Here is a 19,243-nt window from a genome sequence, read left to right on the forward strand (position 1 = left end):
GAAGGCGAGGCGGGAAGTCTGGGGGGTAGCGGCGGGGAGCCGGGGAGACTCGAACCCGCGGCGGGGGCGGTGGCGGAGTCCGCCTGGGCCTCACGCCGCTGCGGCCCCCGCTTCCTTCCCCGCGCCCTCCCCGGGGCCGCCGAGTCGGAGCCGCGCGCCGCGCATAGCCTGGGACCGCGCGGGGCCTCGTAGGCGGCGGCGCGCCGAGCCCAGCCGGGCCCCCTCCTCGCGACCTCCGGGCCCCGTGGTTCGGACGCCCCCCGCGCGCGCGCGCGCGCGCGTGAGGCCGGGGCTCTCCGCCGCTTCAGGGGGCGAGGAGGAGGCCGGGCCGCGCGCAGCCCCCGCCATACCGGGGTCGTGGGGCCGGGCCCCGGGTGTTGCATGCGGGGCGGGGCGGCCGTGAGCGGAGGCGAAGATGGAAGGTTTAACGCTGAGCGATGCGGAGCAGAAATACTACTCGGATCTCTTCTCCTACTGCGACATCGAGAGCACCAAGAAGGTGTCGGCCAACGGGCGGGTGCTGGAGCTGTTCCGGGCCGCGCAGCTGCCCAACGACGTGGTCCTCCAGGTAACGCCGCCGCCCTCCCCTCCCGCCGCGGCCGGGGGTCGGCGGGCCGCCGAGGGGTCGCTTCCCGGCGGCTCGGGCCTCCAGTCGTCTGCCTCCGTGGGGGAGGGAGTGGGCGCCGTTTCTGGAAGGGTCTGCGGTGGGCAGGTTACCCCGGGCTCCTCTGCTGCGGGCCGGGGCCGCAGGTGCCGGGGAGGCCGGGACACCCGCCGCGGTCGAGGGGAGGGGGTCGCTCTTCGGGGACAAATATCATGCAAAGCTGCAGTGGGGGTGGGGGTGGGGGTTGTGTATTATCTCTGAAGAGCGTAAGTTCTGTATCTCTCGAGTGCTCCTCAGAATCTGTATTTTTCAACACTGGGAGAGCAACTTCAGATGAAGAATCTTGGGTTGTTACCATGTATTTGAATCCTAGATCCTGGTAGTATATGCATAGGTCTTCGGATCCTGCAGAGTGGTAAAGTTATCAGTGTAGGTAAAATATTTTTAAATTCTTGAATTAACCGAGCAGACGCGATAAAGAGGGTTTTATAGATTTAGGAATCGAAGTAGCCGATTGTTTTGTTTTGTTTTGTTTGTTTTTAAGGAAACTAAATTCTTGGGGAGATTAAAAAATTTGAACTTTTAGCTTGTAGTTTGCAGGTAGATATGAAAAGAACTTTAACTATAGGATGCATGGCTGATGGAAACTGGATAGTTTTTCGATTGGCATTCGATAACATTTGGTGGAACTTGTGGATGGGGTTGGGAGATAAGTATTGAGCAACTGGAAGTCAAAGGTGCATATTAACCTCAATCAGTAGCACTAGAGGAGCAAGCAGAGTAAGTTTAAGATTTCTCTATCACGTCTGCTTTTGAAATAGAAGGCTTCTTAGAAGTTCTTATCTAATGTATATGGTGAGCATTGACGTTACTCCGTTTAATGATTCATGGCTGCTGGTAAGTCTTTTTAAACAGCATATCTGGGACAGGTTTTAAGCTTTCATCTTTGTGATGATCCAAGCCATTTATCCAGATCTTCAAAACTTACAGCTATGTGCGTAGGTATGATGTAGTGTACTGCAGAGAGCACTGTATCAGGAGCTTTCAGGCTGGGTCCTTGACTCCACTCTGTTGTTAACCAGCAGTGTGACTGTGGGCCAGGTGCTTTCACTCTTCGGCGTGAGTGTGGTTAGAATGAGAGTCAAGCTCCTTCTAACAAAAGTTCTGGGAACTGTAAAAATGTCCACACAGGCCTGTGTTTTAGAAGCTACCTGTGCATTAGTTATGGCTGAGTTGAATGAGCTCTGTCTTTTCGCATAATCTGTGTCTTTTATATTGCTTTTTAAAAATCTTGAGAGGAAAAGTAGAGTGTCTCACACACCAACAGCTAGAAGTCTCAAATTCATTCTGCTGAAAAGGAACAAAGAGTAAATATTTCAGTTTTTGCTGGCCACAATACAGTGTCTTTTTTTATTTTTTTAACCCTTTAAAAATGTAAAAACCATTCTTAGCTCAGGGGCAAACAAAACAGGGCCAGTACTTGCTGACCCCTGCTGACGCAGGACGGTGCCTGTGGGTACTGTATGCTACCCATATGGCTTTGGAGTCAGACTTACAGGAGTAGGTCTCGTCAGAACATGCTCTTTAACAATACTCTTTGTACAAATACTTTCAAGTAATTTAAAAACTAAAATTAAGAGGAAACCTCCCATGTTCTATTTGGCTTGTCTTTGGGGTGGGGGAACTGAAATACACTGACTTTCATATTTTTAACAGCACTTGAAGACTTTAGGACTTTAAATATATTATTTAGGATACAAATTAGCATTAATTAACCTTTACTTGAAATATGTTTAGTCCAATTCAAGTTATGTTCATGTTGTGCTCTGTTTTGTTAACATTCAAAAATAAATTTCTATTGCCTTTTTTGTATAAAGAGAGAGCTTAAATAGCATAAATCGAAATATTTATGATTATGAAATGATTCAGCTGCAAGTTGGAAACTATAGGAACTCCCGAAAGCGGAGTTCTTGTAGCACTGGGTATCTTGAAGGCAGTTTCCTTAAAAATCGGCCTAAGACATAAAATGTGGGACAGAAGAGGAATATGGACTTAATTCCCTTATGGGAGCTTAGGATTGTCTGAAATACAGCCCTCCCTTCCTTCCTATGTGGGAAACATTTGGGCAACTCACATGTAATGTTGAGTTATTTACTTAGCGCTGGGCTAGGTATTGCAGGGCATCAAAAGAGGAGTAAGAAGCTGTTAAGGACCTTGTAAACAACAGGAATACACATGTGTAACAAAAAGCAGAATGTGAATGCCATAGGAGACGTACAAAGGAGGTACGATCGGGAAAGGCTTCCTGGCTTCATTCAGGTGGACCTTAAATTAGTATGGGAGGCTGAACAGGACATCTAGGCAGAGAAAAAACACAACCAAAGGTGGAAAGTGTAGGAAGGAGCCTTTTTGAGGACTAGCAGATAGTCGGGTTTTGCTGAAGCTAGGGTATGTTTTGGGGATAATGGAACGTAGAGTTAGAAGGAGACCACATTAGGAGATTCTGAAGAAGAGGCAGTTTCATATTTCAGTAGGCAGTGGAGACTCACTGATAGTTTTTGACTTTGAGTGAGAAAGAGAGAGAGGCCGGGGAAGGAGACTTGAGCAATGGTCCAGAATGGATCCTGGGCAGCAGCACCCAAACCAGGGTGACAACAGTGGAATAGAAAAGGAGGGGCTGTGTTATTGATGGGCTGCTCGGTAGCCACAATGTGAGGTTCTTTGTGGGACAGTATTTAATTGAAGCTCGATTATTAAGGCTGGGTGGAGAGCTTTAAACTAATTGTGAAGGTAATAAGGAGTTGTAGATTTAAGGGAAATGACTCATAAAAGCAGTGCTTTAGATCACTGCATCTGGAAGTAGAGGGAAGAAGCTGGAGACTAATTTGGAGACTGATTCTGTAGTGTGTAGAGGAAGTGGTGAGGAACTAGGCCATGGAACTCAAATGTGGATGTGGGCAAGACAAGGGGAAGGGTCATTTTGCCCCCCCAGGAGGCGTTTGGAGACATTTTCGGTTGTCATAATTGGGGGGAGGGAGCACTTCCACTGGCATCTAGCGAATGGAGTTGAGAGATGCTTCTAAAGAGCCTACAGTGCACGGGACAGCCCCTGCCACAAGGATTTGTCTGGCCCCAAGTGCCGAGATTAAGAAAATCTGACCTGCACTCTGGGGGTGGCTGTGGGACAGAAAATGAGGCTGAAGATACAGTAGAGGTTATGAAGGTAGGCCTGGTGGGCCTGAGTTACCTAGTGATTTCTTTTTTTTTTTTTTTAATCTGGTGATATTTAGATGAGAGAAGAATAGGGCAAGGGTTATTCTCTGTGGACACCACTCACATTAGAAAGGGGGCAGGAAGAGGACCTGAGTTTTAAAGAGATAATAATGAGTTTGATTTCTGGCATTTTGAGCTGGCAATGCAAATCTCCAGGAGATAGTTGGAAATGTGTGACTTGTCTGCCCTGAGTGCTGGTTCTTATAGTGAAATTCAGGTGTTTGGGGTCTTTTCTCTGTATTTCTCACCTAAGTATTTTGGGAGTAGCGGACAGGCAGCTTCTTACACTGTAGGCATGCATCTACACATCAGGGCTTTGATTGATGTAGTTTTCAGCGTTTGTTAATAAAAGTCATGAGAAGGCTGAGTCATCTGGGGAAATGAGCATAGAGAACAAAGAACAGAGGGCCAGAGCTGAAGGAGGAAGGCGCTGGCATTTATTGAGTGCCTATTATGCTCTTTTACTGGGCAGATCATTTTCATGCAAGAACTCATTTAATCCTTGCAGCAACCCTGTGAAGTGAGTATTATTGTTCATTAACTAGGAACTTGATGGGCAGAGAAGTTAAATAACTAGTTGGTGAAGAGAGTACCTCTCCCTTACTGTTCTTCCCTGCCACCTCTCAGCTCTCTCTTACTTTCACTTGTCAGGTGATTGGTTTGCCCATAGTTCTTAGGAAGAGTGGAGTTTTTAAATTATTTGATTTTGAGTTATACATGGATTTCTTCCTTTGCAAAGTAAATCATTTGATGTATGATCATGTCAAGCCACTTAAGAGAAATAAGATTCTTGTAGTTGGTATCCTGGACTTTACATTACTGCAACTGTCAAGTATCTTAAGGTATGTTCATAACACTGGTTTTGGAATAGCAGAGTAAAACCTGTTCTGAGTTTAAGGGTTTGTTTTTGGGAGACAGTGTGTTAATAGACAAAGCGAATGAGCTAAAGCTTTATAGAATTAGGTTCCACGCTGGAGAGGAACAGGACTGGGGGAGCAAAATCAGGCTCATAGGATTTAATCATGAGGGATTTTGCTGTTTGCTGGGGAAGAAAATTTTCAGCAGCTTAAAAATAATCTTTTCCAGAATTATTTTATCTCCTAAACATTAGGGAAGGTATGCTATTTACTACACTAATCAGTATGCTTTTCTAGCTTTTACTTAAAGTCTCTACCTTGGGAAATGTTTCAGAACTTCATTTTGAATGCATAATAACTTGATAATAGGTTCTGGTACTAACTGTTCTTTTATCGAGGATTATAAGCAATGTACCCTGTTAATGAGGCTGAGAAAATCTTTTAATTCATTTGTGTTGAGCAATTGCTTGGTAGAATACTTGAATAACACATGAATAACACATTAATTTATTGGGTGAAAAATGATAACAATGAAACATAAACCATTTTGTCTTTCTCTTGAAATTTGCTCAATTATGTGATCTACTTATTAGTGATAGGATTAAAATAGGGAAGCAGAGCCTCATTTAATCACTGAAAGTTACAAACAATATGTCATAAGTTAATTGAAAGTTGCGAACTTAAAATAAATGTCAGATTTGTTATTCTAGAGTAGTGATTTTTTTCATTTGTAATCATGAAAATAATTATAACAAACTATAAAAATAATCTTGCCTTAAACAGACACTTTATACAGCTGAAAAACATACTGTTTGTGAAAGAAGTCACACTTAATGGCTTTTTGCAGTGTCATATTTATTTAAATTTTTTTCTTTCCTATATCATACCGTACTTTTAGTCTTTTTGTTTTTTCTTTTTTTTAGCCAGTAGCTGAGAGTTAGAGTCTTAGTATCTTGAGAATTCATGCTAAGCATTTTGAAAGAGCTGTAAAAGTGTGTGAGAAGTTGATGTAAGAAGCACTAAACACGAGAGGCAAGTTCCAGCCCTTACCTTGAACAGATCAGTCAACACCCGGAGTTTAGTTCTCACCATGGAAATGACTGGATTGGATTTTTCAAAGGAGGGGTTACAGTGTAAGGATGGACACTCCGTCCAGCCACTCCCTTAAGAAAGTAGTCAGACAGACTTGAAATAAGTTGATACACTATTTTGAACCTGGAATTGATTTCTTTTGCTTCCTTTGGGAGATTCGAAGAGGAGAATCTTGCCCAGAATGCTGAAATGACTATATATATACAATAGGGAACTGATGAAAAAAGGGTTGTAAGGTCCGTGGTGCTTAGTTCTTCAAGGTGTCTGCCCAGTGGGAATTTAAAATGGATAAGACTTGGCATTTCTGTTGTTCTCCTCATGTATGTTTCATTTTCTGTGGCTTTTCCTGTGATAGATGCATCTTGATTTGTCTTTTCCTTCAGTCTCTGTGTAAGGAATTTATGTCTGATGGGTTGCATATATAGGCATGACATAAAAATCAGGATGTAATAATAACTTTGGCTCAGAAACCTTTTTATAAGTTCATACCAAATTTTGTTGCGATTTAATAAATTATAAGACTTAAAAGACTGAAAAAAAAAAGTCTCTACATTTTATTTTAAGAGCTGACTCTGTTGCATTTGAGTCTGTCTTATTAATTGATGAAGCCAGAATTTATTAGATTGTATATTTCCCTCTAACCTCTTTTTTGGTTGTGGTTTCCTTTGAGACTCTGGTGCACATACTGGACATCTGCTTAGAAAACATGGTTACACAAAAGTTTGCATATAATTTGAGGTTGCCAGCCTCTCCCAACCTAGTGAAGCTCATCCTGTGGACCTCTACATTAAGACTGTTTTGAAGAAGAGCAGGCAGACCTGTGAAACACTGAGCATACGTCTTTCTTAAACCAGTTTTGTATATTTTCAGTAAATACTTCTTCGGGGTGTATATACAGTGTTGAAAAACCAGAAATCTTCCCAGTCTTCATGGATTATAACTTGTAGTAATGTTAAAAAGGGAAAGAACAGTGTATAGTTAATAGAGAACCATGTGATACCGTGGGGACCTACTTAGGTGTAAGGGAAGGCCGCTGAGGAGACAGGGGCGGGGATGGGGAGCGAGTATGAGACGTTTCACATAGAGGGAATGAGCAAGTGAAGGGGCTGAATGGCATGTGAAGAGCTCAGTGTGTTTGAGGAAATGAAAAGCTGGAGCATTCTGGGCAAGAGGGGAGAAAGGCAGGGACCACGTACTGCAGGGCCTTGTACACAGGGATGAGGGGTTTGGATTTTAAAATGCTGAAAACTTTTATTCAGGGGAGTGGTACCATCTGAATTATACTTGTCAGAGGCTACCCTGCTGTGTAAAGAAAAGAATACTGAGGCAAGCAGAAACAGACTGGTCAGTGGATATGCAGGAATTCAGGTGGGAGGTGATGGGGGCTTAGACTAGTGAGGTGGCAGTAGGATGGAGGGGAGTGGACATACCCGAGATGGTGAGTAGGTGGGAGAAATAGGAGGACGTGATAATGGATTGGATGTGGAGTATAAGGGTGGAGAACTCAGGAATGTTGCTGGAAGTGACTGGGAGAGGGATGGGTTTTTGAGGGGGTTTTTGTTTTATTTTGGTAGAAGGGTAGTGGTGAATTCAGGAGATTTCTTTTGTCAAATCTTAAATTCTCAGAAACCTGTGGGATTAAGTAGGCCTCTATCAGAGAGGATCAACACATATTGAGAACTCAAGAGATATTTGGCTTGTAGATGTCAGTTTGAAGATTGTCAGTGTGTTAGTGATATTCAAAGCCATGGAAAAAAGGTGAAATCACTGAAGAGGAAAATATAGAAAGGAAAGAAGGATTGGTTAGGGGTAGAACTCTGATATGCTCGCTTCAGCAGCACCTGTACTAAAACTGGGACGACACAGAGAAGGTCAGTGTGGCCCCTGTGCAAGGATGACATGCAGATTTGTGAAGCTTTCCATATTTTTTCATGTACATGAATTTTAAAATTATAAATATAAGCTTTTAAGAAAAGGATCGTTAACTATCAAGTTTGGCTGAGAGGTTGAAAAAATGTGGGCAGAAATATGGCCATTGGATTTGGAAGCCTAAAGGTCATCAGTGACTATGATGAGCCAATTTCATGGACTGGTAGAGATGGAAGCCAGATTTGAGTGACTTGAGGGATACATGATGGCCCAGGAACTAGCCACTGAGGGTATAGATAGCTTTTTGAAGAAGTTAAAGGAAACAGACACAGGGCCGAAGTAGAGGCATGAGGATGTAAAGGAAGTCTTTTTTATTGTTGTTTTTTGAGTATAAGGAATACTGCAGCATGATTTTAGTTGCTAGGATTAATAAAGGAAGGAAGAAAGATGAAGAGAGAACTCCTTGAGAAAGCAAGAATGATCTAGACTCCTGACTACACCGGTTAACAGTTCTTTGATAGGACATGGGTTACCTCCACAAGCTTAAAAGGAGGAAGGAAGGAAGAAGCTGGATGTAGAGGCCTGTGGGTGTAGAGATTTGGTGGAGGGGAATTAGGATGCTCTAGCCTAGTGGCTTCTTCTTTTCCACAAAGGGAGGCAAGATTAACAATTTAATAGTGAGGAACAATCTGAATATGAAAGAAGAAAATCTTTCTACAGTAGCATCAAAAAGAATAAAATACTTAGGAAAAAACTTTAACAAAAAAGACACTGAGATGTCTATATTACAAACATTACTGAGAGAAATTAAGTAAGATTTAAACGAATGGGGAGTTAGTCTGTTCATAGATTGGAAGATTGAATGGTAAGATGGCACTTCTCCCCAAATTGATCTATAGAGTCAATAAAATTTGTATCGAAATTCCAGTAGACTTTTTGTAGAAATTTTCAAGCTGTTCCTAAAATTTGGAAGGAAATGCACAGGACCTAGAATAGCCAAAACAAAGTCCAGAAATTAACCCTTATATTTATTATGATCACTTGGGTTTTGAAAAAGTGCCAGAACAATTCAATGGGGAGAAAATAGTCTGTTCAATAAATGGTGCTGGGGCAACTGAATATCTGAATGTTTAAAAAAATGGATGTAGACATGTTGTATGTATGTTACATGGTACACAAAAATTATCTCAAAGTAAATCACAGACTTTGTAAATTCGTAATTGTAAAACCTAAAACCATAAAAATTTTATATGATTACATAGAAAATCTTTGTGACCTTGTGTTATGCACAGTTCTTAGATATGACACCAATTATGCATGAATCATTAAAAAAAACTGATAAATTGAACTTCTTTAATGAAGTTTTAAAGCTTTTTATACTTAGGAAGATAATAAAAAAAATATAAAGACAAGCCACAGCAGAAAATATTTGCATATTACAAATTTGGTAAAGGTCTACAATCTAGAATATATATAAAGACATCTTACAACTCAATTTTAAAGAAAAAAACCAATTAAAAAATTGGCAAAAGACTTTAGTAGATAATTCACCAACGGAGATATTATGAATGGCCAGTAAGCATATGAAATGATGTTCAACATCATTTGTCATTAAGGAAATGCAAATTAAACTTCAGTGATATATTGCCACACCCCACTTAAATGACTATAAAAAGACTGACATTATGTAGTGTTGGTGTTGTGGAGAAACTGGAATCCTTATACACTACTCTTGGAAATGTAAGTGATACAGCCATTTTGGAAAAGTTTGGCTGTTTCTTAAAAAATTAAACATATGCGTACCATAAAAATCAACATTTCTACTCTTAGGAATCTACCTAACAGAAATGAAAATGTGTGCACACAAAGAATTATGAATGTCTGTTTAGCAGCAGTATTCACAATAGTCAAAAATTGGAAAGCAATCCAAATGTCCCTCAAATGGTGAATGGATACAGAAAATACGGTATATACAATGGAATACTAATGTGTAATAAAAAGAAACAAACTATTGAAAGATGTTATAACAAAGATGAATGTCAAAAACATGAAAAGTGACAGAAGCCAAACACAAAAAGAGTACGTATTGTGTGGCTGCACTGATAAAAAATGTCTAGAAAAGGCAAATCTATACAGAAAGAATGGTGGGTACCCAAGGCCAGGGCAGGACTGGAAACACTCTGGAGGAAAATTTAGGGGGTGATAGCAAAGTTCTAAAGGTGGGATGTGGTGAGGATGCACAACTCTGTACATTTTCTTAAAACTCAGTGAATTGTACACTTACCATGGTTGAATTGTGTAATGTATAAATTATACCTCAAAGCTATAAATTAAAACTAACAATTTATAGGGTGAGGGGAATGCATGGAATGGTCATCTTGGAGAATGTGAATGTGGTAGAGAATAAAGGACCATTTGTTCTGTCTATATAATTTTAATTACAAAACCTCAGTGTAACTTAATCTGGCATTTGGTAATGGATTTGTGTTTTGAATGTCATATGAAAGGTGATATATTGGTAGATATTATGTATGGAGGAGATTGCCACATGATGATTCATTACAGCTGGCTATATTAGCATGAAGCACTAGTATTTAAATAATAATTCTGGCTTACGTTTATTCACTGCTTTCTGTGTGCTGGCTCCTCATGCCTTATATGTATTAGCTTGTTTTATAAGTACATTATTTAATAGATTTAGAAGGAGCTGAAAAAAATTGTGATTTAGAATAAATGAAAACCAATTTTCATCTCTTGACTTTGAGTGGTATGCTAACTTTATATACAGTGAACTCAGGTATCTTAATTTTATGGAAAATTACAGAAATGTAATACCTCAAAAATAATGGTTTTGAAATAATCATGCCCAGTAAGTAATGATTTTAATGAAATAGTAGTTTCAATCTACAGGACCCTTCTGGTTGCTTTCTTTTATTGAAATAATCACTGTCAGTATTGTGACCCTTTTTGTAGGCTAAAAGCTTCTGTTACTTATAGGCACTGATTTGTTGTCTTTGTATCTCTAAATTGCTATATCCAACTCCAGTTTTGCAACAGTAGATAGACCTTGGGCCATGTCCACATTGTATTAATGTGCTCTTTTGGTTGAAAAAGTAGTTGCTAAGAGTGGTGATGTAAGAGTGATTATTGCTTCTTGTCTGTGGATTATGTAAAATGCTGCACGATGAAATAGAAATATCTATGTCCTTAGAAAAGAAATATTGTCTAGAAACTATTGAAGAATATTACTTTTTTTTTGATGTCCCATTGTGACTGAAAGGATCAGAGGTTTAAACTACAGAATGTTTATTGATACTGTATGTCATTAATAGTTGATTTAGAAGAATTTATATTTTTTAATGCACCTCATTATATTTCATAGAGAAGTATTTACTTATAACACCTTTGTAATTTTCTGCATCAGCAAGTATTGTGTATGGTCAAAATTGAATAGATGCAAGAATGTGACAATTCTAGATTTGAATCTCCACCTCAGTGCTTACTAAGTTTCTTGCTCTAAACAAGTAACTTAACCTCTCTTGAAGACTCCCATTTCCTCCTCTGTAGACTGAGGTTGATACCAAATCCAAAGGTTTCGGAAGACCGTGGTGAGGTAGCATGTAACATCTGCCGCAGTGCCTGGCTCTTACAGGGTGATCAGATAAGTTTCGTTCACTCAGCCTCTGCTCTACATGAGAGAACTTGTAATTTATAGGATCTTGGCTTTCATAGTAGTAAAAATCTCTCCATTGTTCTTCAAACTTAGCTTTATATCTTTGTTGTTTTTGTTACATTGAACTTAATACACTGCCCCCAATCCTTTGATCCTATCAATAATGCCTTGTGTTTCTCCCTTTTACTGTGTAATTAGAGGATTTGTCCTCCTGAAGTGAAGTTTACCACCTAAAGACTAAAATAAAGGATGACTCTGAGGTTTTGAGCTTACATGGCTTGCAGAATGGTGATAACCATTAACAGAAATAAAGAAGTGAGGAAGAGGGGGGCTGGTTTTGTTGGAGGCAGTGTGCTGAATTTGAATGTGCTGAGTGAGATGTCATGTTCAGTCCATCTGGGCAGCAAGGTTCAGTGGGCTTGAGAGTAGTGGCTGGGTGGCTTTAGAAGCTTGTGCAGCCTTGATAGTGGTTCCTGAATGAGGCCATTCACTGGAAATGAGGAATGTAAACTTAACTTACTACATTTGCAGTGTCCTTTCAGAGTAGATGGTAAATTGCACTTTAGTGTAGAGATTTAGGTATTCTCACTTATGACCTCAAAATTTTTCTGAAACTATCTTGAGATTGTTAGGAAGGCAAGGTGGGTGAGAAAGTGTAATGTCGCCTTACCTGAACTTAGTCCAGCCTCCAGAGAGTTGTACCTTGGATATTAAACCCAAAAGGCTTTTGCACGTTTAAAGTACAAGGTTTTAGATGTTTGCAAGCAACCTCCAAAGGAAAGTAATTGCATTTAGCTGAGGAATGAGCCTCAGACCTAGAAGAGTTCTAGCCTACCCTTTGTCATCAACATCGCACTGCAGCTTTGTGCTTCTCATTTAACACAAGATCTCTTTTAATCTTTATAATATAAGCCTGCCAAATATTGTTATCCCCATTTCATTAATAAGAAATTAGATGCTCTTATGATACTCAAGAATTGATAGATTTTTGAAGATGTGTGGATAAATTCCTAGAAGGTGAGTTATCTTGTAGCACTGTACCATTTCTTTAGCAATGGTTCTATTGAATTCTGCTTTCCATATATTCATAATATTTTTTTCTATTTAATATAATATCCATTGATTACATTATTCATGAATTCAGCAAATACTATTAAACACCTGTTTTGTATCAGGGTTTGTACCAGGGGCACAGGGTACAAACCTGCCCTTCTAGAAAACTCAATCTTTCTCCTAAGCTCTAAAAATCTAGCAGGGATTACTGTTCCTATCTGGTTCATGACTGTATCTCTGGCATATTGTTGGTAGTTAATATTTGCTGAGTATTGAATTAGTGAACCTGGGTTTACCCTTTTTTCCCCTCAAAAGTATTTTTACTTATCACTAACTTGAACATATATTGCACCCAATTCAAATCATAATAGTAATAATAAATGCTGGTATGGTGCCCACTATATGCCAAGTGCTGTTTGCACCCCTTTACAAATATTAATTCATTTAACTCTCATTGTTGTGAAGTGGGTACAGTTCATTATCCCTGCTTTTTTTTTTTTTTTAATGGAGATACATGGGATTGAACCCAGGACCTGTGCATGCTAAGCATGTGCTTTACCACTGAGCTATTACCCTTCTCCCATCCCTGCTTTTAAAATGAAGATAAAGAAAAGACAAGTAACTTCTCCAAGATCACACAGCTAGTAAGTGGTAGAGCTGGGATTTAAGTAGTCCTTTTTTTTAAACCACTGTGCTTCCTAAATGTTGTATGATTAAATACTTATTATCCCACTTCCATGCTCATATCTTACTCTCTAACATCTCTCTTAAATATTCTAAATTCCCAAATCTCTTCTTTAAAGTTATCTGACATTTACAAATCACACTGAGGGCCCCACACCGGCTTGTGGAGTCCCTGTACCACTGTGAATCTTGTTATAACAGTTATAACAGTCCTGTTTACCCATGTCTTTCAGCATCATAGTCTTGGAACAGTTTGTAAATACAACTTGAAAATAGGTCCTTCTGCTACATTTACTTAGATACCACTGATTATTTTCAGTAGTTTGCTAAGTAAATTAGTAATTTTATTAAAAGGACAAAATTTTAAACTTTATATAAAACCCAAAGACACGAGTAATGTTCTAAAAGGTGGTTAAACAGAATACTTTAATCTGCTAAAGCAAAGTCAGCATCTCCTCTAGAAAATCTAAGTAATATTAATTTGTTTGACTTTTCTGAGGACCTTCTCCAGAGGACTGAAACTTGGGAGAAAGTTCCTGGCAACGTGGTTTGGATCTCCTTAGCATAGGAGTGGCAGTTTATGAATATGATCAGCCAGGTATGAATTTGTGGAGTGAAAGGGAAGGAGAGCAAAAAGAAGCCTGAGGTGGCTGCTTGCGGCATTATAGGGACATGAGCAGAGAAATAAGGAAAGAGCGTCATGGAGAGGTCATCTGTCATGTGCTCCCAAACTCAAAATTGGGTTCCATGGAGGTATGAGCAGAAGTCGGACTGCTTCCTAACAGCTTGGTGCCGTGCTTTTCCAGCAGTGTTTTCTATTTAGACTTTTCACTAATTCATGCTTGATTTTTCTTTTAAATTCTCTGTACTGTTACTAAGGTTTTATTTATTTTTTCCTTAGGATCCAGAGCAAATCCTTCTCTTGATGAGTTCTCTATATTGAGATATTTGCAAACTGACTCCTTTTTTTTTTTTTTAAGTTCTTTAGTTTCCTTCACAGTTTTTATCCCAGGTGTAATATTTACCTAAATAATCTGGATCATCAAGGAAAATCTTGATATTCACAAAAGATAATGTTGTATTGTTCTTCATGGAATTAGAAAGATATTTAAAATAATGATTCGAAAAACTTTATAAAATACCACTTTTGTTTTTAGTTTGACATCCTACTTTTTTGAATTTTCCCCTAATCCTCCCAACCAGATAACCCCCTTTCTGTAATATTCCCACACTGTTTATACGTTTGTACTTGTGTATAGCTTGTACTTTTTAGCCTCCTGTTTGTGTGTATACGTCATCCTTGATCGGTGACAAGCAGTTTGAGGGCAAGTGTTAGCTTATCCTTGTTTGTTTTCCTCAGATGACTCTGCTTATGATAGGCACCCAGATCTTACTGGACTGGTTAATTGGTGTTTCAGGGCTTCACTCCTCATCAGTACATTGGTGAGTCCTATCATACCACTTAAAAAATTCCAAACAAGGAATGGGCCTTTTTGAACAACGTGGAACCTCTGAGACCTGACTGTATAGACCTTTCAATTAGACTGTGAGTAAGTAGCTAATACTTTTGAAGTTATTTAAGTGACTTTAGTCAGATATAGTGAACATGCTTATTTATAACTTTTAGGTATTGTTCTTTTAATTTTTATTTTTAAAGGTATAGTTCACTTTAGTAGTAAACTTCTGCCTTTCAGAGGTATAATTGCTAATTCTTGAACATGACAATAAACAAATAGTGGTAGGTAAGTAACCTAAATAAGGAAACAGGTCAAAAGCTTCTAACTTAATTTAGTTGACTCTTTGGAGGAAAGAATAGCATTCTCATAAAATGCATGGTGATAGGGAGAGCATATCACATCTGAGTAGTCATGCCTACCCAGCCTTAAAAGTTCTCTCCCAGCTCACTCCCGCATCTCATAGTCCTGTTCCTGATTATTCTTCTAACATGGACTTTGTGTTCTAACCCAGCAAATCTGTTTTCTGTTTCTCACACAGTTACTTGTTCTTTGTTAGCTTTTTTTCCCATGATGTTACTTTCTTTATCTGCAGTACCCTCCCCCAGCTTCCATGCTTCCATCCTCCCTCTTTTTCAAAACATGACTTAGCTTTTGTATGCTTTGGAAATCCAATGTGAACAACGTGACCTTCACTCTGACACTCTCATTTGCCTCTTACTTGTCTTTTTGTATGTTTTTTGCCCTGTTACTGCATTTTACTCATTTATGTCATTGCTTAACTGCCTTTCCAGTATATTTATATCCCAACAATATTGAAAGCAAACTGAATAAAATTCAGGTTTCTTTTCATTCATGAGTTCATGATATCTAGGGCAGCAAAAGCACATGGTAGATGTTTAGAAAACAGAACTAGCTTTTTAGGGAAGCCAGTTGCTTAGCTTTGCTATTGCTGTGCGTGCTTAAACGTGATTGGGTTGATGAATTAAGGCAGTTCTGGGCGCCTCACCCAGGGAAGTAAAAAGTGGGGGTGGTGAAGCTTGCAGCCTTGGATGTTTCAGTGCTAGTGTGATGGGTCCTCTCTCCCCACCCCAATCAACATTCCGGGCATGAGAGGAGAAGGAGGCGGCAGGAACAGGAACAAACAGCACAGAGTTCTCTGAGTTCTGACTTTGCTGCTTTGTTGACTGACATTGCCAGTGCCCCCTCCCTCCCTTTCAGAATCTTTTTCCCCTATCCCTTTTTTTGTAGCAGAGTGTGAAAAGCTTTCAAAAGAAGCAAAACTAGGAATTTATTGGCAACTACAATAAATTATGGTAGAATCTGGGTATCTTGAAACTATAGCATGTATTTTCTTCATAAGATGTAATAAAGCACAGCTTCTGTCCAATTCCAGTGTACCTGGCTGAAAGGAGAAGACCACAGACCCATTTAGAGGTGAGGGTGCTGGGCGTGCTCACATGTCACCACACAGCGATGGCACGTCCCCTAGCGCAGCCACTGAGGTTTGTGCCACATCAGAATTACAGATGATACTATTGCCATCGTCAGTGTAAATCTCACCGGACAGTAGAAACTGCTCATGTTACACCTCTGAAACCTAAGAGCTTGCTGTATTCTGTGCCTGCCCTCAGGAAGCTAAGGATTTAATCATAGCCGGAGAAAGAAAGTTCATGGTTAGGTTTTCTGTTACTACCCACAGTTTTAAACCCTGAGAGATACAGATCTTTTACTTCCCTAATCACATTTCTGTAAATTCCCCCTAAGACTTGTTTCTGGAATGAATCCAAACGTAAGTGTCTCTCACTTGCACCTAACAAATGGCAAAAAAAGGCATTGTCATAGTTACCAGATGTCTTGTATCATGGTTACTTTGTACAGTGTTTCTTCTTGCGTCCTGTGGTACTCATTTGACCCTGCGCACCCATCTAGCTGCCTTCCTATTTTTCTTCTTCCTTTTACTGACAAATAGCAAGTAACCTGGATTTCTTCTTCACTGCCTGTACCCTCCCTACCCTCCTTAAGCACTAGTAACCTAACTTCTGTCCCTCCCACCTTACCCCTTAAAAAAAAAATTCTTAAAATTCATCCTTATCCTAGTCACCAAATTCAGTAATCTTTTCTTAGATCTTTATTCTGTTTTACCACCTCCCTTGCAATTGACACTGAATTACTTCTTGGTGGATATTCTCTCTGTTTGTTTGCTGTGATGCTTAATTATTATATGTTCTTATATGTCTTTATATCCCATCTTTCTACTGTGTCCCTTTCTCTTGATTAGGGTCAGCTTTGACTCCTTTTCTTATATTCAGCCTACGAAGTCCTTCAAATTTTCTTTCTCTGCAAGTCTCAGCTAATCATCCTTCTTTGTCCTTTGCATAAATTCGTTTCTGAGCTCTGATCACCTTACTGTTAAACTACTACAGTAGCCTCTTCAGTCTTAACTAATTTTCTCTAATTGCTAAAGAACAAAAAAGTGAATTTCTAAAAAAAAAAGTGACACTTTTCAGTAAAGATTAGTCTGGCATTTAGAACCCTCACCATCCAGCGTGGTCCAATTTATTACCTCGCTGTCACTGCAGCCCCTACCCAACCTGTTGACCCTCCACCCTACCCCCAGCTAGAAATCCCATCTTGTTTTGACTTACCCAGAACCTGCCCTTTCTTTAAGATCCAGATCAGCCCCCCAGCCCCAGTAAATATTTCCAACCCATGGTAACTGCTCTCTAATTTTCGTAGAAACAAGTATTAATTGTATAGCACCTATTATGAGTCAGGCATTGAGCTATTTGACATATGTTTAATTTTAAACTTAGAGAACAGGTATTATTTCCATTTTGTAGCTGAGAAGCCTGGGACTTCAGAGGCTACATGCTCGACACAAGCTGGGATTCAAATCCATTTCCATCAGATGACAAAACTTACAGCCTTATATGATAGTTTATCTTTTCAATTATATGTTAAGTTTACAACTAGGTTAGAAGTTCCTTGAGAACAGGGGATGTGAGTTAGAACTTCAGTGCCTCCCAGGGCCCACTATGTACTTGAACATTGTGCGTACTTAAGAGGAGAACATTTTGATGAGGCTGAGGCGTTTCTCTAATGCTACTAATTATAACAGTCTGCCTCCTTTTTGTGTTAGAGCTTTCTCTGAAATGTTGTGAATACACGAGACTCTGCAGACATGGCTGCATACTTGAATTAAGGGGAGGCAGTAGAGCAGCCTTGAAATTTGTTTCCGAGGGTAAGATATGTGAAAGCACATAGTGAGAAGGCTACTCCTTTTCAGTTGTTTTTCAAATCTGGTTAAGGAGAAAGTTTCAGTTTGGTACTGTAAGTTTTTAACACCTTTCTAACACAGGTAACTCTCTTAATAAAGAACAGGTAGGCCTTGAGATAGCGCTGCCTGCAGAATATGCTTGTGGCTGTTTGGCTGAAATTAAATGGCAGTTTTGTTTTCATTGAATTTATTATTGTTTTTTGTTATTTTCTATTTCAAGTGATACTTAGTTTCCATTTATATAGTGAACATGTTCCTTTTAAAATAAATTTATCAAGTTTTTTAAAAGTGTCTTGATTTAAGGAAGAAATGTTAACAACATAATAGCACAAGTGGCCTGTGGACGTGGCAGAGCTTGTGAAGGTGGTATGCAGGTATCTGAAGTCTGGGAAACCCTGGCATAGTGGAAAAAGCCAGGCTTCGGAGTTTCACAAGGCTGAGTTCCTATCTTAGCCCTGCCGATTTCTCTCTGTGACCTTGGGCAAGGATTTTCTCTTTGTCTTATTATTTTGATTTATAAAATGAATGTAACAATGCCTACCTTTTAGGTTATTTGAGGATTGTCTTAAATAAGTATTAGTTACCACTCAAATATTAGCCTTTTCATCATGAATTTTGTTAATTTGTTTATTTTTTATTTCCTCATTTGGTCAACTAAAAATCTTCAATAGAATTTTTTAAATGCAGTTTAATTCTTAGTATTTCTTACCCTTAAGCAGGTATTTCACTGCCTTGGGCTTTTGTTTCTCTGGGCATTGGAGAATATTTGAGAATAATGTAGCACTTGTAGAGAGTTGTTTTGAGGACTAAACTAATTCATAAAATACCTAGACTAGAATAGTGCCTGGTATTTGGAGCAGTGCTACATAGCTGTTAGCTGTTACTGTTATTGTTTCCTTAGAAAGGATGTCGTTTTTTGGAAGATCCTGAGGCTCTTTTTCCCCTTTGTTCTTACCATCGTGAGTTGGAGATGGAAGGTGTTCTGTGATATTTATGTGTATTCATTAAGCATCTACTGAGTGTACAGCATCTTGGTACTAGGATCATTGTAAAGCAGCAAGGGAGAATAAGGACGTCTTCAGCAAAAGTGCTGTGAGCCACCCACGCCTATAATTATTGCAGCATGCAGTTAAAGAAACATAAAGGAAGACTGATAAACCCAGAGGACTGAGGGATCTGATGTTGAATCGTTATGAACTTGTATATGTTACAGCATTTTCTAATTGAGTAAAATGTCATGGAACAATTTGTGTGTGTGTGTGTGTGTGTATATATATATGTGTGTATATAGATATATTTATATATATGTATATAATTTATCAGCATTTCTTTAAGGCAGTCCCTTGGGTTCATATTAGTTGAATGGTTTTATTTACTACATTTTTGCTCTTCAGTTTTATCTAT

General features: G+C 39.3%; 1 protein-coding gene and 1 non-coding gene across 5 annotated transcripts in view; both read left to right on the plus strand.

Annotated features, from left to right (window-relative positions):
* Positions 1-291: 291 nt before the first annotated feature.
* REPS1 (RALBP1 associated Eps domain containing 1) overlaps positions 292-19,243 on the plus strand; it is a 71,392-nt gene continuing 52,440 nt past the window's right edge. For all 4 annotated transcript variants that reach the window (XM_031456438.2, XM_031456439.2, XM_031456441.2 and 1 more), the window contains exon 1: positions 292-568. In XM_031456438.2, coding sequence (XP_031312298.1) covers positions 416-568 — 153 coding nt within the window. In that variant the 5' untranslated portion in view covers positions 292-415. The remainder of the gene's footprint in view (positions 569-19,243) is intronic.
* On the plus strand, positions 7,649-7,755 carry LOC116154526 (U6 spliceosomal RNA). Its single transcript, XR_004138501.1, has one exon. It is a non-coding gene; the product is annotated as a U6 spliceosomal RNA (small nuclear RNA).

Source organism: Camelus dromedarius, chromosome 6 (assembly GCF_036321535.1).
Source record: "Camelus dromedarius isolate mCamDro1 chromosome 6, mCamDro1.pat, whole genome shotgun sequence".
Classification (NCBI taxonomy): domain Eukaryota; kingdom Metazoa; phylum Chordata; class Mammalia; order Artiodactyla; family Camelidae; genus Camelus; species Camelus dromedarius.